This window comes from Ranitomeya imitator, chromosome 1 (genome assembly GCF_032444005.1).
Source record: "Ranitomeya imitator isolate aRanImi1 chromosome 1, aRanImi1.pri, whole genome shotgun sequence".
NCBI classification, from domain to species: domain Eukaryota; kingdom Metazoa; phylum Chordata; class Amphibia; order Anura; family Dendrobatidae; genus Ranitomeya; species Ranitomeya imitator.
The window spans coordinates 574,575,359-574,593,088 of NC_091282.1; the positions used below are offsets into that span (position 1 = coordinate 574,575,359).

Genomic DNA, 17,730 nt, shown 5'->3' on the forward strand with positions numbered 1-17,730 from the left:
GTCAGTCATGGCCATCATTATTTTAAGAAATGAAGGTCAGTCAGACCGAAAAATTGGGAAAACTTTGAAAGTGTCCCCAAGTGCAGTTGCAAAAACCATCAAGTGCTACGAAGAAACTGGCTCACATGAGGACCGCCCCAGGAAAGGAAGACCAAGAGTCACCTCTGCTTCAGAGGATAAGTTTATCCGAGTCACCAGCCTCAAATCGCAGGTTAACAGCAGCTCAGATTAGAGACCAGGTCAATGCTACACAGAGTTCTAGCAGCAGACACATCTCTACAGCAACTGTTAAGAGGAGACTTTGTACAGCAGGCCTTCATGGTAAAATAGCTGCTAGGAAACCACTGCTAAGGACAGGCAACAAGCAGAAGAGACTTGTTTGGGCTAAGAACAAAAGGAATGTAGACCATTCCCGGTGACTACCTCTTGAGAATCATCAAGAGAATGCCAAGAGTGTGCAAAGCAGTCATCAAAGCAAAATGTGGCTACTTTGAAGAACCTACAATATAAGATCTAATTTCAGTTGTTTCACACTTTTTTGTTAAGTATATAATTCCACATGTGTTAGTTCATGGTTTTGATGCCTTCAGTGTGAATTTATCTTCACGACTATGAAAATTGTACAAAAAAGTGAGTGTGTGAGTGAGTGAGTGAGTGAGTGAGTGAGAGTGTGTATATATTATATTTATATATATATATATATATATATATATATATATATATATATATATATATATATATATATATACACACACTGTGCAAGTAGCCCATGTTTTTTGGCTTTATAATTGTTCTCTTGTTTCTACAAGACTGGGGAGTCCACCACTCCTCTGTGGGTCATTTGCATTGTAGCTGTTCCACCCTGCATGTTCTACATGGATATTTTCTCTCTGAATCCTGCTCATACAGGTACTATACAGATGACCAGGTTTTTAAATACATCAGATAGGGATTATATACATTAGACAGGACTGCTCTATTATGGGTATACCTTGGCGATTGGTGGAGCAGCTTAACATACTTTTTTTGCAAAAAAAACGTGTTAACTAAATACCCTGTATTTTTTCATTTTTTTGACTAGCACTTGCTTATTTACTGTGACTTTTTTACAACAGAGTATTTTTTGACCTCTCTGTGCGCTTTTGTGTCTTCTCTCTCTCTCTCTCCAAAAGTGTGGACACACCTTCTCATTTTTTGCTTAACCCCTTCATGACCTTGGGATTTTTCATTTTTCCGTGTTCGTTTTTCACTCCCCTCCTTCCCAGAGCCATAATTTTATTTTTCCGTCAATTTGGCCATGTGAGGGCTTATTTTTTGCGGGACGAGTTGTACTTTTGAACGACATCATTGGTTTTAGCATGTCGTGTACTAGAAAACGGGAAAAAAATTCCAAGTGCGGTGAAGTTGCAAAAAAAGTGCAGTCCCACACTTGTTTTTTGTTTGGCTTTTTTGCTAGGTTCACTAAATGCTAAAACTGACCTGACATTATGATTCTCCAGGCCAGTACGAGTTCATAGACACCTAACATGACTAGGTTATTTTTTTATTTAAGCGGTGAAAAAAAACTCCAAACTTTGCTAAAAAAAAAAAAAAAAAAAAATTCTGCCATTTTCCGATACTCGTGGCGTCTCCATTTTTCGTGATCTGGGGTCAGGTGAGGGCTTATTTTTTGCGTGCCGAGATGACGTTTTTAATGATCGCATTTTGGTGCAGATACGTTCTTTTGATCGCCCGTTATTGCATTTCAATGCAATGTCGCGGCGACCAAAAAAAACGTAATTCTGGCGTTTCGAATTTTTTTCTCGCTACGCCGTTTAGCGATCAGGTTAATGCTTTTTTTTTTTATTTGATAGATCAGGCGATTCTGAACGCGGCGATACCAAATATGTATAGATTTGATTTTTTTTTTATTGATTTATTTTGATTGGGGCGAAATGGGGGTGATTTAAACTTTTATATTTTTTTCATATTTTTTTAACTTTTTTTTTCTTCATTTTTGCCATGCTTCAATAGCTTCCATGGGAGGCTAGAAGCAGGCACAACCCGATTGCCTCTGCTACATAGCAGCGATCTGATGTTCGCTGCTATGTAGCAGAAAATCAGGTGTGCTGTGAGCGCCGACCACAGGGTGGCGCTCACAGCTACCGGCGATCAGTAACCATAGAGGTCTCAAGGACCTCTATGGTTACAAGGTACAAGCATCACCGACCTCCGATCATGTGACGGGGGTCGGCGATGCCGTCATTTCCGGCCGCCCGGCCGGATGCGGTAGTTAAATGCCGCTGTCAGCGTTTGACAGCGGCATTTAACTAGTTAATAGGTGCAGGCAGATCGCGATTCTGCCTGCGCCTATTACGGGCACATGTCAGCTGTTCAAAACAGCTGACATGTCCCGGCTTTGATGCGGGCTCACCGCCGGAGCCCGCATCAAAGCGGGGCTTCTGACTTCGGATGTACTATCCCGTCTGAGGTCAGAAAGGGGTTAAACATATAAAAGTATGTGTAAAGTCGTCCATGGACATAAAATGGTTTACACACAGGTTAGTACTGTCTAGAATATGGAATTTATCAGAGATAATTGTGCAGAGTTCTCCCAATGGATTGCAATGGGTGAAAACTAACAATTCTACAAAAATGGGAAATTTTAATTTTCAGTTTCACAGTAGGTCTCATCTATTATGTTCATTTGCAAAAAGCAACATTTTCAGCTGCCTGTCGCTTTTGTTGCCTTCTTTAGAGTAACAATACAATCTCATGTAAAACTTACCTGTATAACAATTTTTTCATTACATCTAAAATTTTTTCAATTAAAATTATGTTGCTATACAACATACTACCCCGTCCCCATACCGAACACTGGTCAGCCCCTCCTCACCCCTCTAATGTAGGCACACCCTCATGCCTCCCTGCAGATCGTCTTGTGCTTATCCTGGCACGAGGTTGCCTTGCACTATATCTATGCCGTGACTGTTGCTCTCTCCTGCTTTCTCCTTCACGGTTCTCTTCTCCCGTTCCACTTGTGCCAAAGAGGGGAAAATCCAGGCCTTCATTAAAAATTCCAAAAGTGACTTGTCCATAACCAGAGGGCAAGGAAAACTGCGTCTGTTCAAGGCCCTTTGGGAAAGAAAATAAATAAATCAAAAGCTTGACAGAGCGTTCGTAAAAAAAAAAAAACAAACAAAAAAAAACAAAACATAGGTTAGGGTCAAGACAACAAGCTTACCAAAGTTTCTTACCTCAAAAGGATGCCTGTTCTGATCTGTTCCAGAAGTATTGCTACTATTTTCTGTGCTCCTACAAGAAACATGCAACCGTGAAAAGTAGATAAAATAGTAAAATAATTTTTCACAGAATTGGTTTTCCAAGGCCTACACATGTTGAGATTTATCAAAACCAATGCGCATAAGTAAACCGGAGGAGTGGCTTTTGGCAGGGAGGGAGGAATGAGAAGTCATATTTTACCAGCTTGCTGCCATTTCCCATAAAGGTTATCTGTCAGCAGGATTTCACTGCACAAACTATGCATATACCTTTATATGGCCGGTCTGTACCTCCATTACTGAGAAATCACCATTTGAACTGAAATGCAAATAGATATGGTACATCTGAACCTTTATCACTCCAGCTCTCATCCCCGCCTCCTTTTGCTTGACTGATGGATCCTATTGCCATCAGTTAAGTCGGGGGAATTTTTATTTTTAAATTGGTTGGTTTATCACATTGTTTTGAGATTTATGCATTACATACCGTATTTTCCGGCGTATAAGACGACTGGGCGTATAAGACGTCCCCCAACTTTTCCAGTTAAAATATAAAATCTTCTCAAAAGTCGGGGGTTGTCTTATATGCCGGGTGTCGTCTTATAGGGTGGGTGCGGAGCAATCTGCGGTCGACGTATATAGTGGGGGGGGGAGTGGTCCCGATGACGAGGTGAGGGAGCGCCTCACCAGGAAGGTGTAAGTGAAGCAAACTGTCAGCGTCTGGGATGCCAGGGGTATGCAAAAAAGAGAGAGAGTGGTGCTGTGCCTAGAAACACACTCCTGTTTCACTCATCTGGCTCGCCCTTGTATCCTATTATCTCCTTCTCTGCCTCTGCTTCACTTACACCTTCCCGGTGAGGCGCCCCCTCACCTTGTCATTGGGACCACTCCTCCAACAATATGCGGCGACCGCAGTTTACTCCGCATCTGCTCTATAAGACGACACCTGGCATATAAGACGACACCCAACTTTTGAGAAGATTTTCAGGGGTTAAAAAGTAGTCTTATATGCCAGAAAATACAGTAGATTTGTTCCAGTAATCTAGGTACCAACCACTTGGGTGTTCAAGCCTATATACCAGTACCCATTTGAACAGTCCCCCCTCTCCCTTTTTCCATTCCACATTTGTGAATATATATTGTGATATGCGTCTCCTTTTATCTAGTGTTTTAATTCCACTGCATGGGTCCACTGTTTGATCATATTAGAGTGAATATTTTATACATGTATTTGACTGAATCGTTTTTTCCTTTTCTTGCTTTCATATACTATAAGGCTATGTTCACACTATGCGGTTTTTACTGCGGAACCGCGGCGATTTTGCCGCTGCGGGTCCGCAGCTGTTTTCCATGCAGGGTACAGTACAATGTTACCCTATGGAAAACAGAAACCGCAGTGCACATGATGCGGAAAAACCCGAAAAAAAACGCGCAGAATTGCTGCGGAAAAAAAAGAAGGACCATGTCACTTTGTGCAGAATCGCAGCGATTCTGCACCCATAGAAGTTCATTGATCCGCTTACTTCCCGCATGGGGCTGTGCCCACCATGCGGGAAGTAATGCGGATAATGTGCGGGTTATACCCGGGGTGGAGGAGAGGAGACTCTCCTCCAGGCCCCGGGAACCATATTTGTATTAAAAAAAAAAGAATAAAAATAAAAAATCATGTTATACTCACCTCTGAAGTCTCAGCGCTGCACGCGGCCGTCCGGTCTCAGGTTTGCTATGCGACCAGGACCTTCGGTGACGTTGTGGTCACATGACTGACGTCACCGAAGGTCCTGGTCGCACAGCATCTTTGGAACCGGACTGCCGCCTGCAGCGCCCAGGAGATCGGGACGTCAGAGGGTGAGTATATCTTAATGATTTTATTATTTTTAACATTACTATTGATGCTGCATATTGCTGCATATGCAGCATCAATAGTAGGGGTAAATCCCGCAGTGGAACCCGCAGGACAAACCGCGATAAATCGGCAGGGATAACCGCAGCGGGTTTGCCCTGCAGATTTATCAAATCCGCTGCGGGAGAACCAGCAGAAAAAAAAAGGAACGTGTGAATGTGGCCTTATTGCTCGTATAGTAGTCAGTAATTGCATGTATGAATACATATGAAAAACCATGCTGCCGAGTGGGTATCCTTACATGTGAAAAAGATTTCAAGTGTGCAGAAGCTCTCCCTTTATGCATGTGTGAAAGTTTACTGATTTGCATATGTTTCTCTGCAATTTTATATTTATGAATATGGTTCATTCACTGGTGATATACATCAGCAATGAACAGATCCTGCACAAATATAAAGCAGATATAAATCCACTGTATACAAAAATACAACCAATTTGAAAAACGTATTCCATAAATAAACCTGCAGGAAACTACCTTCATGAACGCGCAAAAGCACAACTTTAGATATGCACATAGATACACTAACAGAAGCAGAGAAAGCACCTACGCAAAAGGCACGCTTTTGCTCATGTAAATACACACACTAAATATACACAGACACATACAGTACTTTAAACCATAAGAAAGCATTTAAAAATACAAGTGTTAATAGATTTTTAGCAATTAACAAAAAGTAAAGTTAATGAACAAGGAGTCCTGGAAGTGATGATATGGTCCTTACAATGCTCTTATAAAAAATAAAAAAAATAAAAAAGTGTGGGATTGCACTTTTTTTTGCAATTTCACCGCACTTGGAATTTTTCCCCGTTTTCTAGTACATGGTAAAACCAATAGTGTCGATCAAAAGTACAACTCGTCCCACAAAAAATAAGCCCTCACATGGCCATATTGACAGAAAGATTAAAAAAAAAAAAAAAAAAAAAAATAGATTATGACTGTGAAGAAGGGGAGTGGAAACCGAAAAAAGCTCTGGGAGTTAAAGTAAATCTGTGATCAGGTTTTTGCTACCTAATTTCACCTAAGAGCAGCATAATGTAGAGACAGATTCCAGCAGTGTCTCTTACTGGGCTGCTTGCTGAAGTTTTGATAAAAACCACTTATGGTAAATCAGCAGGAGATCATCACTATACCGCTCTGCATCTATCCCAGGTACCGCATCATTATTACACTGAAGAGTGGATGCCCCCTGATTATTGGCTACTCTCGTTGCTTGCCACACTTCTGGTGACCACAGATCTGAGCCAAATATGTGCACACCTGAATGGACACTGCATGCCCGTTGGGCTCCTCCAGTGTCTGTGCACATGAACACAGAGTTCAGGCAATGCTCACACTTTGGGAAAGAGCTGTCAATCAAGATCAGTGAAGGCATATGATATGCAAATTGGAGGATGTAATGGTGCACTGAGCCCTTTTCCACACCAATGGTGCACCAAATTACATTGTACTTGAAATGAATGTCCATCTCTATGCCACTAATGTACACTGCTGGCATGAGTTTTATAAAGACCAAGATCCATATGTAAATATTTAAGTAGTTTCGTTTGCATTTTTTGGAGGTGAAAGATTCTTTAACCGTCATCCGGCTGAGTAGGTACAATTGTAACTATTCCGTTTTAAATTGCAATAACTTTTTTTTCGAAAAGCCGTAGAGGGCTGAAATTTTGTGACATCTCTGCAGTTTTGGTTCAGAATATATTGGCCAAATTTCAATAAAATATATATGAAGGTACAATTGTACCTCTGCAGCCTGTTAACGTTGTAAAATTATGCAGCCTGACGAAGGTTAAAGGAATTTTTGCTATGAAATTTGAGAGCAGAATGATACATATTTATGACCCTAAATCATGTCACACTTAATAGTTAATAAATAACATTTCCCACATGGCTACTTTACATCAGCACAATTTTTGAAACTTTTTTTTTTTGGGGGGGGGGGGGTTGAAAGCTGACCAGCGATTTCTCATTTTTACAACAATTTTTTTTAAGCAACCATGTCACATTTGAAATTACTTTGGTGGGGGCCTATATGGCAGAAAATATCCAAAAGTGACACCATTCTAAAACCTGCACCCCTCAAGAAGTTTATTAACCCTTCAGGTGTTTCACAGGAATTTATGGAATGTGGAAGAAAAAAAAAATACTTTTCACAAAAAATTTCCTTTAGACCCAATTTTTAAGTTTTCATAAGGTTAACTGGAGAAATTGCGCAGATACCCCGTATGTGGGGGAAAAACACTTTTTGGGTGCGCGGCAGGACTCGGAAGTCACCATTTGACTTTTTGAATATAAAATTTGCTGGAATAATTAGTGTATGCCATGTCACATTTGCAGAGCCCCTGATGTGCCTAAACAGTGGAAACCCCCCACAAGTAACACCATTTTGGAAATTAGACCCCTCAAGGAACTTATCTAGATGTGTATTGAGCACCTTGGAACCTCCAGGTGCTTCACAGAAGTTTATAACGTTGAGATGTGAAAGTTTTTAAAAAAAAATAATAATCCAATTTTTCCCACAAAATTGTTTTTTAGTCCCAAATTTTGTATTTTCACAAGGGTAACAGGATAAAATGGACCTCAGAATTTGATGTGCAATTTCTCCTGAGTTCAACGATATCCCATATGTGGTCGAAAACTACTTTTGAGGCACAGTGCAAAGCCAAGAAGGAAAGCAGCACCATATTACAGTGCAGATTTTGCAGCACTAGTTTTAGGGTTATATTGTAACATTGGCAGAGCTCTTGAGGTGCCAGAACAGCAGAAACCCCCATAAGTGACCCCATTTTACAAACCAAACCTCTAAATGAATTCATCTAAGGGTGCAGTGATCATCTTGACACCACAGGTGTGTCACAGAATTTAATACTATATGTGGCTGTTCAGTACTGCTTAGCCATACGGAGAGACAAGGGAGGGACGGAGCGCTATTTTCTTCCTGGAGCACAGATTTTCCTAGAATAGTTTGCCGACTCTATATACAGAGACCCTAAGTGATAGAAAACCAGAAAAAAACCCAATGACTCCATTTTGTAAGTTATAACCCTTTTGGGAATTTATCTGCAGGTGTAGTGACGATTTTGACTCCATGGGTGTTTTCCAGAAACAAGCAGTAGTGGATGTTGCTGAGTGAAAACTGCAAACTGCCATTGTAGTGACCAGTGCGCTGTAGTGACCATTACGTTGCAGTCACCAGTACGTTATGCTTCTGGAGACATGCACCCGTAAATTAGGCAGGCTCTCATTACTACAGAAATGCCAAACATGTGGGAGCTATATGTGGTTTAGACACACTGGGCTCCAAAGAGGAGGGGATCTTTCCATTTGAGAGTGCAGAATTTGCTGAATTCCTTTCGGAGGGTGAGGAGCCATTTTGCTTTTACAGAGCCTTTTTACTACCAGTAACGTGGAAGCCCCGTATATTTCCACTGATTGATAACAGATCTGAGTGGTGACATGCTTGTTTTGTGGATTGAGTTGAAGCTTTTATTGGGAACATTTTACATAACGTTTAGGATGACATTTATCCGGGGCGCTACGCCGAGCACTTGGAGTTTCATCTGAGTAACGTCACTCAGTGATTTGGATGGAAACCACAGAGATCCATTCACTATAGTGAGGCAGCAAAGTTACTCTGGTCTTCGTCTGACATCCGTACAGTATTGTACTTTTCAGAAGTGCACAAAACTGTGGCCGACGGCACTTTTATGCAATCCTAAAAAGATGGACACCACCCAATCACAGGTCCTATGGTGTCCAAAGTGCCTCCATCTACCTCATAATAGGGAATCTTCCACCAAAGGTTCTGTCTGAATCGCGTATTTCAGAGATTTACACGGAAACCCTGATGTTAGATCTCAGCTCAGAATAAATGTGCACCGAGCCTTAGTGCGATCTTTGGGAGGCAGAATGAAGAAAAAAAAAAATATATAGTTCTTACCAATAACGGTATTTCTGAGCCCATGACGGCACCATGGAGAGAGGGGATCCGCCCACTAAGGACAGGAAACCTACAGATAAAAAGGCGGTACCACTCTCCCGCATCAGTTGTTTACTAGAGAATGATGGGAGACTAAGGAACAGAGTCTTAATTTTAACATTACTTGAAAACTTAATTGAGATACCGCGTGGCTATTTAGAGAATTGGCATAGGGCACTATAATAATGTGCACACCCATAAGTGAAGGGAGGGAATGTACGGGTGCCGTCATGGGCTCCGAGAAATACCGTTATCACCAAGAACTATATTTTTCTCTGACGCCCATGATGGCACCACGGAGAGAATTGCAGAGATTGTACATTTAGGGAGGGACCACCGCTTCCAGAACCCTTTTACCGAAGGTAAGGTCCGAAGAGGAGATAAGGTCCAATCTATAGTGCTTATAGAATGTAGATGGTGAAGACCAGGTAGCAGCTCTATATATCTGATCGATTGAGGCTCCGGCCTTCTCCACCCATGAGGCTGCAACTGCTCTCGTTGAGTGAGCCCTGATATTTCCCGGGACGGGTACCCCGCTTGATGAGTACGATAGATCACGGACACCATCAGCCTATCTTGCCAAAGTGCCTTTGGAGGCTTTCTTCTCCTTCCGGGAACCCTTGAAGCACACAAAGAGCAGTCCTCCCTACTCTCTCTGGTGGCTTCAATGTAATGCATCAGGCATCTCCTAACATCCAATGTATACAAGGCCTCTTCCTCCTTGTTTTTGGGGTTAGGACAAAAGGAGGGAAGAGATCTCTTGTGTCATATGGAATCGGGATGCTACTTTCGGGAGATACGCTGGGTCTGTTTTGAGAACAACCCTATCAGCCAGGAATTGAGTGAAAGGGGGGTTAGCAGATAGAACCTGTATGTCGCTAACTGCAGAGGTGAGAGCGACCAGCAGAGATGTCTTGAGGGATAAGATTTTTAGTGGAACCTCAGCTAAGGGTTCAAAGGGAGGTTTAGCCAGGGCTTTAAGGACTAAATTTAAATCCCACTGAGGGGTAATCTTTACAGGAAGATGTCTTGATCTACCGGTTGCCCTGATGAACCTGGAAACCCACCGATTCCCCGCCAAATCATAGTTGAAGAGCGCTCCCAAAGCCGCTACATGGACTTTCAGGGTACTTGTGGCCAGACCAATCTCTAATCCATTTTGCAGGAATTCTAGTATGGCCTTAAGAGGGACTCCCTCATCTACTTTGGCACCCGAGGAGGATAGGAATTTTTTTTTCATATTTTCCCATATTGTTTGGTTTTAACGGGTTTCCTGCTTTGTAGTAGTGTAGATACCAGCCCCGGAGAAAATCCTCTGTTTTCTAGTAGCTCCCTTTCAAATGCCAGGCTGTCAAGTGTAAACTTGCAACCTGCAGATGATGAACTGGGGCCCTGGGAGAGGAGGTCCGGGAGTACCCAAGGGTCGGAGATGGACATTCTCATCATCCAAGAAAACCAAGGCCTCTTCGGCCAGAACGGGGCTATTAAGATTACGTGAGCCCCGTCCTCCCAAATCTTCCTCAGCACTGCCGGAATCAGAGCAATTGGGGGAAAGGCATATGCTAGTTGATGGTGCCAAAGAATAAGGAACGCATCTAGTGATACAGGGCTCCCCAATGGTGTTATGGAGCAAAAGATGTCCACTTTTTTGTTCAGATTGTTTGCGAAGAGGTCTATGCTCTGTACCCGCCCATTTTCTGAGATGTGGATGAACACTGATTGATTTAACTCCCATTCCCCTTGCTTTTAACAGGAACGGCTCAGGAAATCCTCTCTAATTGTTCACCGCCTTTATATGAAAGCCTGACAGATTGAAGGTTGCCCTCGGCTATATGGAAGATCGATTTGGTTACCTCCATCAGACTCTGATAACGGGTACCCCCTTGGGGATTCAGGTACGCTATCACTACTCTGTTGTCCGACATAATTCTGACATGGTGGGATTGAAGGGGACCTAGGAAATCCAATAGTGCAAACTGGACTGCTAGCAGTTCCTTCATGTTGGAGGATACTTTTTCTAGATTCGGCGGCCAAGTACCCTGAGCTAATAGGTCGGTCAGGTGTGCCCCCCACCCGCCGGGGCTCGCGTCTGTTGTTACTATTTTTGAGACCGGAGTTACCCAAGGGATTCCTCGAGAAAGATTGTTTTGCGATGTCCACCAATCTAGTGACAGAATTGTGTTTGGAGATAAACAACCGACTTTCTAAACTCCCTTTTAGAGAGACTTCTTCTGACAAAATTTGCCATTGAAGGTCCCTCGAATGAAGCTGAGCCCATTGGACTGCAGGGATGAATGCAGTCATGGATCCCAAGAGCGACATAGCTTGGCGGAGGGTTATGTAGGGGAGATATCGCATTCTGGATACTAGCCTTATAATGTTTTGGATTTTTTCTGCTGGAAGGCGGCATTCTTGTTTTATAGAGTCCAAAGTAAGACCCAGGAACTCCCTTCCGTAGGTAAAACGCATGCAGAATTCACATGCGTTTTCCCGCAAAACTCAAGCGTTTTTTAGCTTGCAGAATGCTTGCGTTTTCCAAGCGATTTGAAGCGTCGCTTGAAAAGTGATTGACAGGTTGGTCACACTTGTCAAGCATAGTGCTTGACAAGTGTGAACAACTTTTTACTATTGATGCTGCCTATGCAGCATCAATAGTAAAACATAGAATGTTAAAAATAATAAAAAAATATTGTTATTCTCACCTTCCGACAGCCCCCGATCTCCTCAGAGGCACTCCTGTTATGTTCCCTTCCCAGGGATGCTTTGCGCGAAGGACCTTTGTGACTTCACGGTCGCATGACCGCAACATCATCCCGGGTCCTTTGCGCAATGCATCCCTGGGAACAGAAGCCACCGAGTGCACCGCTGAGAGGCAGGAGGACTCCTGGGGGCCATCAGACGGTAAGTATATCCATATTTTTTATTTTAATGGTGTAGGTCCATGGTGTTTTATCAAGACCAAAGTCAGCGCAGACGTCTACCAGGAAATATTAGAGAACTTCATGCTTCCCTCTGCCGACAAGCTTTTTGGAGATGGAAATTTAATTCTCCAGCAGGACTTGGCACCTGTCCACACTGCCAAAAGTACTAATACCTGGCTTAAAAACAGGAGTATCACTGATTGATTGGCCAGCAAACGCGACAGACCTTAACCTATAGAGAATCTACAGGGTGTTGTCAAGAGGAAGAGGAGACCCCAGACCTAACAATGCAGATGAGCTGAAGGCTGCAATCAACGCAAACCTGGGCTTCCATAACACCTCAGCAGTGCCACAGGCTGATCGCCTCCATGCCGCATTGATGCAGTAATTAACGCAAAAGGAGCTCCGACCAAGTAGTGAGTGCATTTACTGAACAGATTTCAGTAGGCCAACATTTCGGATTTTAAAATCATTTTTCAAGCTGGTGTTATGAAGTATTCTAATTTTACTGAGATAATGACTTTGTGTTTTCATTGGCTGTAAGCCATAATCATCAATCAACATTAACAGAAATAAACACTTGAAATAGATCACTGTTTGTAATGACTATATAATACATGAGATTCACTTTTTGTATTGAAGTGAAATAACTTTTCGATGATATTCTAATTTTGTGAGAAGCACCTGTATGTACCCCATTTTTATGTATTTCTACTATTTACTTACGGAAGGGTATTTGCTTATTGTTTTTATTCTAGGTTATGTTAGATAAAGGGTATTCCCATCTCCAAGATCCTATACCAATGTAGAAGGTATAATAGTTGCAAATACCTCCAGTTATAAATGTAGCAATTTTTTTCAGATTCACCATGTCGCTTTCCTCATGTGCAGGCATTGCAGGAGCTTAGGTATCCATAGCTCTGACCACAAACAACTAGTAGTCTCTAGATCAGTGGCCGTAACCATGATGACCCAAGGTCCTGCAACCCCTGCACATGAGGAAAGACACAGCGAATCTGAAGAACCTATACTACATTTCTAATTGGCGGTATTGGCTATTATTACATCTACTAGATATTGGGATATGACCTTGGAGATCAGAAAACCCCTTCAATGGCCAGTGTGAATGTGCATCTACACATTGCACTTATACCAACAGGTGGGCCGGCCTATTTTCTTTCGGTTTAACATAGCCTTTGTGTGTTTCTCCACTCAGACAGCATTCAAAATAAACTTCTGTTAACATAGCCTTAATCTGATACTAAAAAGTGCTTCAGCATTAGGTTACCTTAATTCAGGAAGTTCTTCAATAAACCCCGATTCACATATTGGGCATGTATACTCCTGCAAAAAATAAGGAAAAAACATGAAGCAATGTACACACATCATGAGGTCACCTTTACAAAAACTGTATAATTTGTGAAGTTCTAGTTTTACTAGTATATATAAACTGGGTTCATTTATGGACATGTTTACTAGATATGAGTTCATGCAGCGTTAATGCAGAATAACAAAAGAAATAAATATAATGTATGAACCAGGGTGGATTTGATTTAAATCTAACTGATTTAAATCACGATTTAAATCACTAGTCAGTAAGGCTTGATTTAAATCAGTGCTTTAAATAAAAGTTTCTACCTAACTGAATTTGACTCCGCAGAGGTCCCAGCCTCTTCTTCACGGCAAAAATGTTACAACATGAACAGAGTTGAGAAAAAGACCTTAATCCTATTGTTCTACAAACCTATGAATACAGAATCAACCCCTTCAGTGCCAAGTCCAAGAAGTTAGACAATATGTTTCTGATTGTTTGGAGTGGAATAGATCTGCACAACACAAGAAGAATGTGAATCTAAGTGTGAGGAGGAGGAAGGGCAAGCAGGCAAGAAAATGAAAGTGAAACTTTGAGCGCAATACTGCAGCATAGCCACAGACAGACAAGTCTGGATCTGTTTGTGTGTACGATCTGAGGTTTATTACATTCTTTCCTTATAATGGCAGCAGGCCGTAAAAGAGACCCAGTTTGGGAATATTTTAATGAAGCTCCTTCGCCTATCGGTAAGGCAGGCATGCGTGCAAAATGCAAACGATGCAACAAAGAGATGCAAGGCCTGGTGGCGCGAATGACACATCATGAGAAGTGCGGTGATGAAGATGACTCATCTTAATCACCACACTTCTCATGTTGCCTCATTCGCGCCACCAGGCCTTGCATCTCTTTGTTGCATCGTTTGCATTTTGCACGCATGCCTGCCTTACCGATAGGCGAAGGAGCTTCATTAAAATATTCCCAAACTGGGTCTCTTTTACTGCCTGCTGCCATTATAAGGAAAGAATGTAATAAACCTCAGATCGTACACACAAACAGATCCAGACTTGTCTGTCTGTGGCTATGCTGCATTATTGTGCTCAAAGTTTCACTTTCATTTTCTTGTCTGCTTGCCCTTCTTCCTCCTCACACTTAGATTCACATTCTTCTTGTGTTGTGCAGATCTATTCCACTCCAAACAATCAGAAAAATATTGTCTAACTTCTTGGACTTGGCACTGAAGGGGTTGATTCTGTATTCATAGGTTTGTAGAACAATAGGATTAAGGTCTTTTTCTCAACTCTGTTCATGTTGTACCATTTTTGCCGTGAAGAAGAGGCTGGGACCTCTGCGGAGTCAAATTCAGTTTTGAGAACTGCGTAAGTAAAGCGAGCGTCTGTGATAATATAGGAGAGAAACTGCCCACTAATCCTACAGAAACCTCTGGAAGAGCATGGCATTGTGAATGTTACACATATACAGCCTTTATTCTACTGAGTTAAACAACTCAGCTTTATCTCATGATGGAAGATCCTTTGGATGGTAAAATATTTTCCTCAAAAAGCAGTTTTTTGAAAAAAATCCGATTTAAATAAAAAAAATCCGATCTTTTTGATTTAAAAAAAAAAAAAAAAAAAACCATTGATTTTTATCCACCCTGGTTTTAACGGTTATTTCAGAAATTCCTGGGGTTCTTCTGAGATCTGTTATAATCTTAGGCCAAGTTCACATTTCCCTTGTTTGGCAGTACCATTTTGTCTATTGTGTTTTGAGAACAGAAACATAATTCATGCCCAAAACATACCAGTTTGGCTACGTTCACACTAGCGTTCGGCTAGTGTGCGTCGCGCTAGCGTCGGGCGACGCAGCGGCGACGCACGCGTCATGCGCCCCTATGTTTAACATGGGGGACGCATGCGTTTTTGCTTGTTGCGTTTTCCGACACGTGTGTCTTTTTTGACGCTAGCGTCGGACCAAGAAAACGCAACAAGTTGCATTTTTCTTGCGTCCGATTTTCGTCAAAAAACGACGCACGCGTCGAAAAACGCAGCGTTTTTGCGTGCGTTTGCACGCGTTTTTCAGTGCGTCGCGTCGCCGACGCAGCGGCGCACAACGCTAGTGTGAACGTAGCCTAAGTTAACTGATGCAAAAGGAAGCCGAGGAGTCCAATGAATATAACGGAGTTGATTTGGTTTCCATTTGGTGTTCATTCTTTAGAATGGTAGAAAAAGTTCTGCATTATGAGATCTCTCTTCATTTATAAAAAAGGGCATACAATGGAAAATAGATGCACCACATAAAGGCGTCATATAATCAAAAATACGGCACACACACACACAAAAATTAAAAAAAATGCTTCTGCAGGTGCCATTCGTGGCACCTGCGCTGCAGTATAATCGCATGTGTACAGTGCATATCATTATTAACCCCTTAAGCCCCGAGGGTGGTTTGCATGTTGATGACTGGGCCAATTTGTACAATTCTGACCACGGTCCCTTTATGAGGTTATAACTCTGGAACACTTCAACGGATCCCGGGGATTCTGACATTTTCTCAAGACATATTGTACTTCATGATAGTGGTAGTAAAATTTATTTGATATTACCTGCGTTTATTTGTGAAAAAGGCAGAAATTTGGCGAAAATTTCGCAATTTTCCAACTTTCAATTTATAAAATCACAGAGATATGTCACACAAAATACTTAATAAGTAACATTTCCCACATGTCTACTTTACATCAGCAAAATTTGGGAAACAAATTTTTTTTTGTTAGGGAGTTCTAAGGGTTAAAAGTTGACCAGCAATTTCTCATTTTTACAACACCATTTTATTTTAGGGACCACATAACATTTGAAGTCATTTTGAGGGGTCTATATGATAGAAAATAACCAAGTGTGACACCATCTACACATAGTGCCAGAAGTCAGCTGCGTTAGTCAGCTGACACCCGGCCGCGATCCCCCCGTGAGCACAGCTGATCGCGCTAGACGTACTATCCAGTCACTGGGAATTAAGTCCCAGGTCACCTTGACAGGATAGTACGTCCAGTGGGATTAAGGGGTTAAGGTTGAGATTAGCAGTAATTGGATCACCTCAGTAAACACAGACAGCTGCTACTGAGCAGGCTCTGTGGCACCATCTTGGAGGAGGAAATTTTCTCTCTTTAGCAAGATGGTGCCGCCGGCACCTGTGCAATAGCAGCTATGGGATCACCTTTATATACACCAATAGCTGCTTCTGCGCAGGCGCCATTATCAAGGATTTTTTTTTTTCTTTAATATCAGGATAACCTCAACCATTTTTATACACACATTACACATGCGATTATGCTGTAGCACAGGTTCCGTGGCAGGCGCCTGCCTGAGCAAGGTTTCTGTTTTTTATTAGTATGTATATATAAAATTAATTATGTTAACTAGGGGGCAGGTCAGTGACCATTCAGCAGTCTTCATTATGAATACCTAATCAGAACATCACAAAGAAACCCGCCCTCCAGGCCACCCCGAAGCACATTAACTCTAAACTGGAAATCAAGATTAAACAACCACAAGACAGATTTCGTCAACTAAGATATTTTAATCAGTATAACGGCGCTGACCTGACATGGTAGGTTTCTGTGCACAATCCTGCTGACAGGTTCCCTTTAAGTTCACTGTCTCAAAGAATAGGAGCTGGGCTAGTAACAGTTAGGCCGGGGTCACACTTGCGACTGCAATGCGAGAAACTCAAGCAAGTCTCTCACATCAGTACTCGGCACTGCCGCCGGCACTCGGGACCGGAGTGTGCGGCTGCATGTATTTCTATACAGCCGCAGGCTCTGGTCCTGAGTGCCGGCGGCAGTGCCGGGTATTGATGTGAGAGTTTCTCACATTGCACTAGCAAGTGTGACCCCGGCATTATAGGAAGAGGGAAAGGTATGACAGGTTTAAAATTGACCAGAAAGCCCACAATTCACATCCCTAGAATTTACTAAATTGTTGGGAGCAGTAGGTATGGGTATCTAGCCCAAGAGGACCACATTTGGGTAATGCTATTTGGGAGGAAGTATGCCTGACAGGGAGATGGAATTCTCCCTTCAGACCCACCAAAGTTGACCTGCTTTTATGGTGCATTATTGCAATAGGATTGGGCGAGATGCTTCCTTTTTCAATATGGAGCACTTTTCACATTTGAGCACTTATTTTTTGCCTATGATTTATTTGCTCTGCAATACCCGTGTCAGCAGCATTAGGTTTGTTTTGGGCGATATGCACTATGTTTGTATGTACTCCCCATGTTTGTGCTGAGCACTGTCCCTGGCTGTTCCAGCACCCCCCGGGGCTTACAAGGCAGCAGCTTGGCCACAGGCAGAGCTTAGCTG

At 42.3% G+C, this 17,730-nt stretch overlaps 1 protein-coding gene across 2 annotated transcripts in view; it reads right to left on the minus strand.

Annotated features, from left to right (window-relative positions):
* RNF126 (ring finger protein 126) overlaps nt 1-17,730 on the minus strand; it is a 78,631-nt gene that overhangs the window by 55,828 nt on the left and 5,073 nt on the right. For both annotated transcript variants that reach the window (XR_011321614.1, XM_069767834.1), the window contains exons 2-4: nt 13,350-13,405; nt 3,237-3,294; nt 2,876-3,114 (exon numbers count right to left, since the gene is read on the minus strand). Coding sequence is in view for 1 of the 2 variants with exons in the window: in XM_069767834.1 (XP_069623935.1) it covers nt 2,876-3,114; nt 3,237-3,294; nt 13,350-13,405 (353 nt within the window). In the remaining variant the exon portion in view is untranslated. The remainder of the gene's footprint in view (nt 1-2,875; nt 3,115-3,236; nt 3,295-13,349; nt 13,406-17,730) is intronic.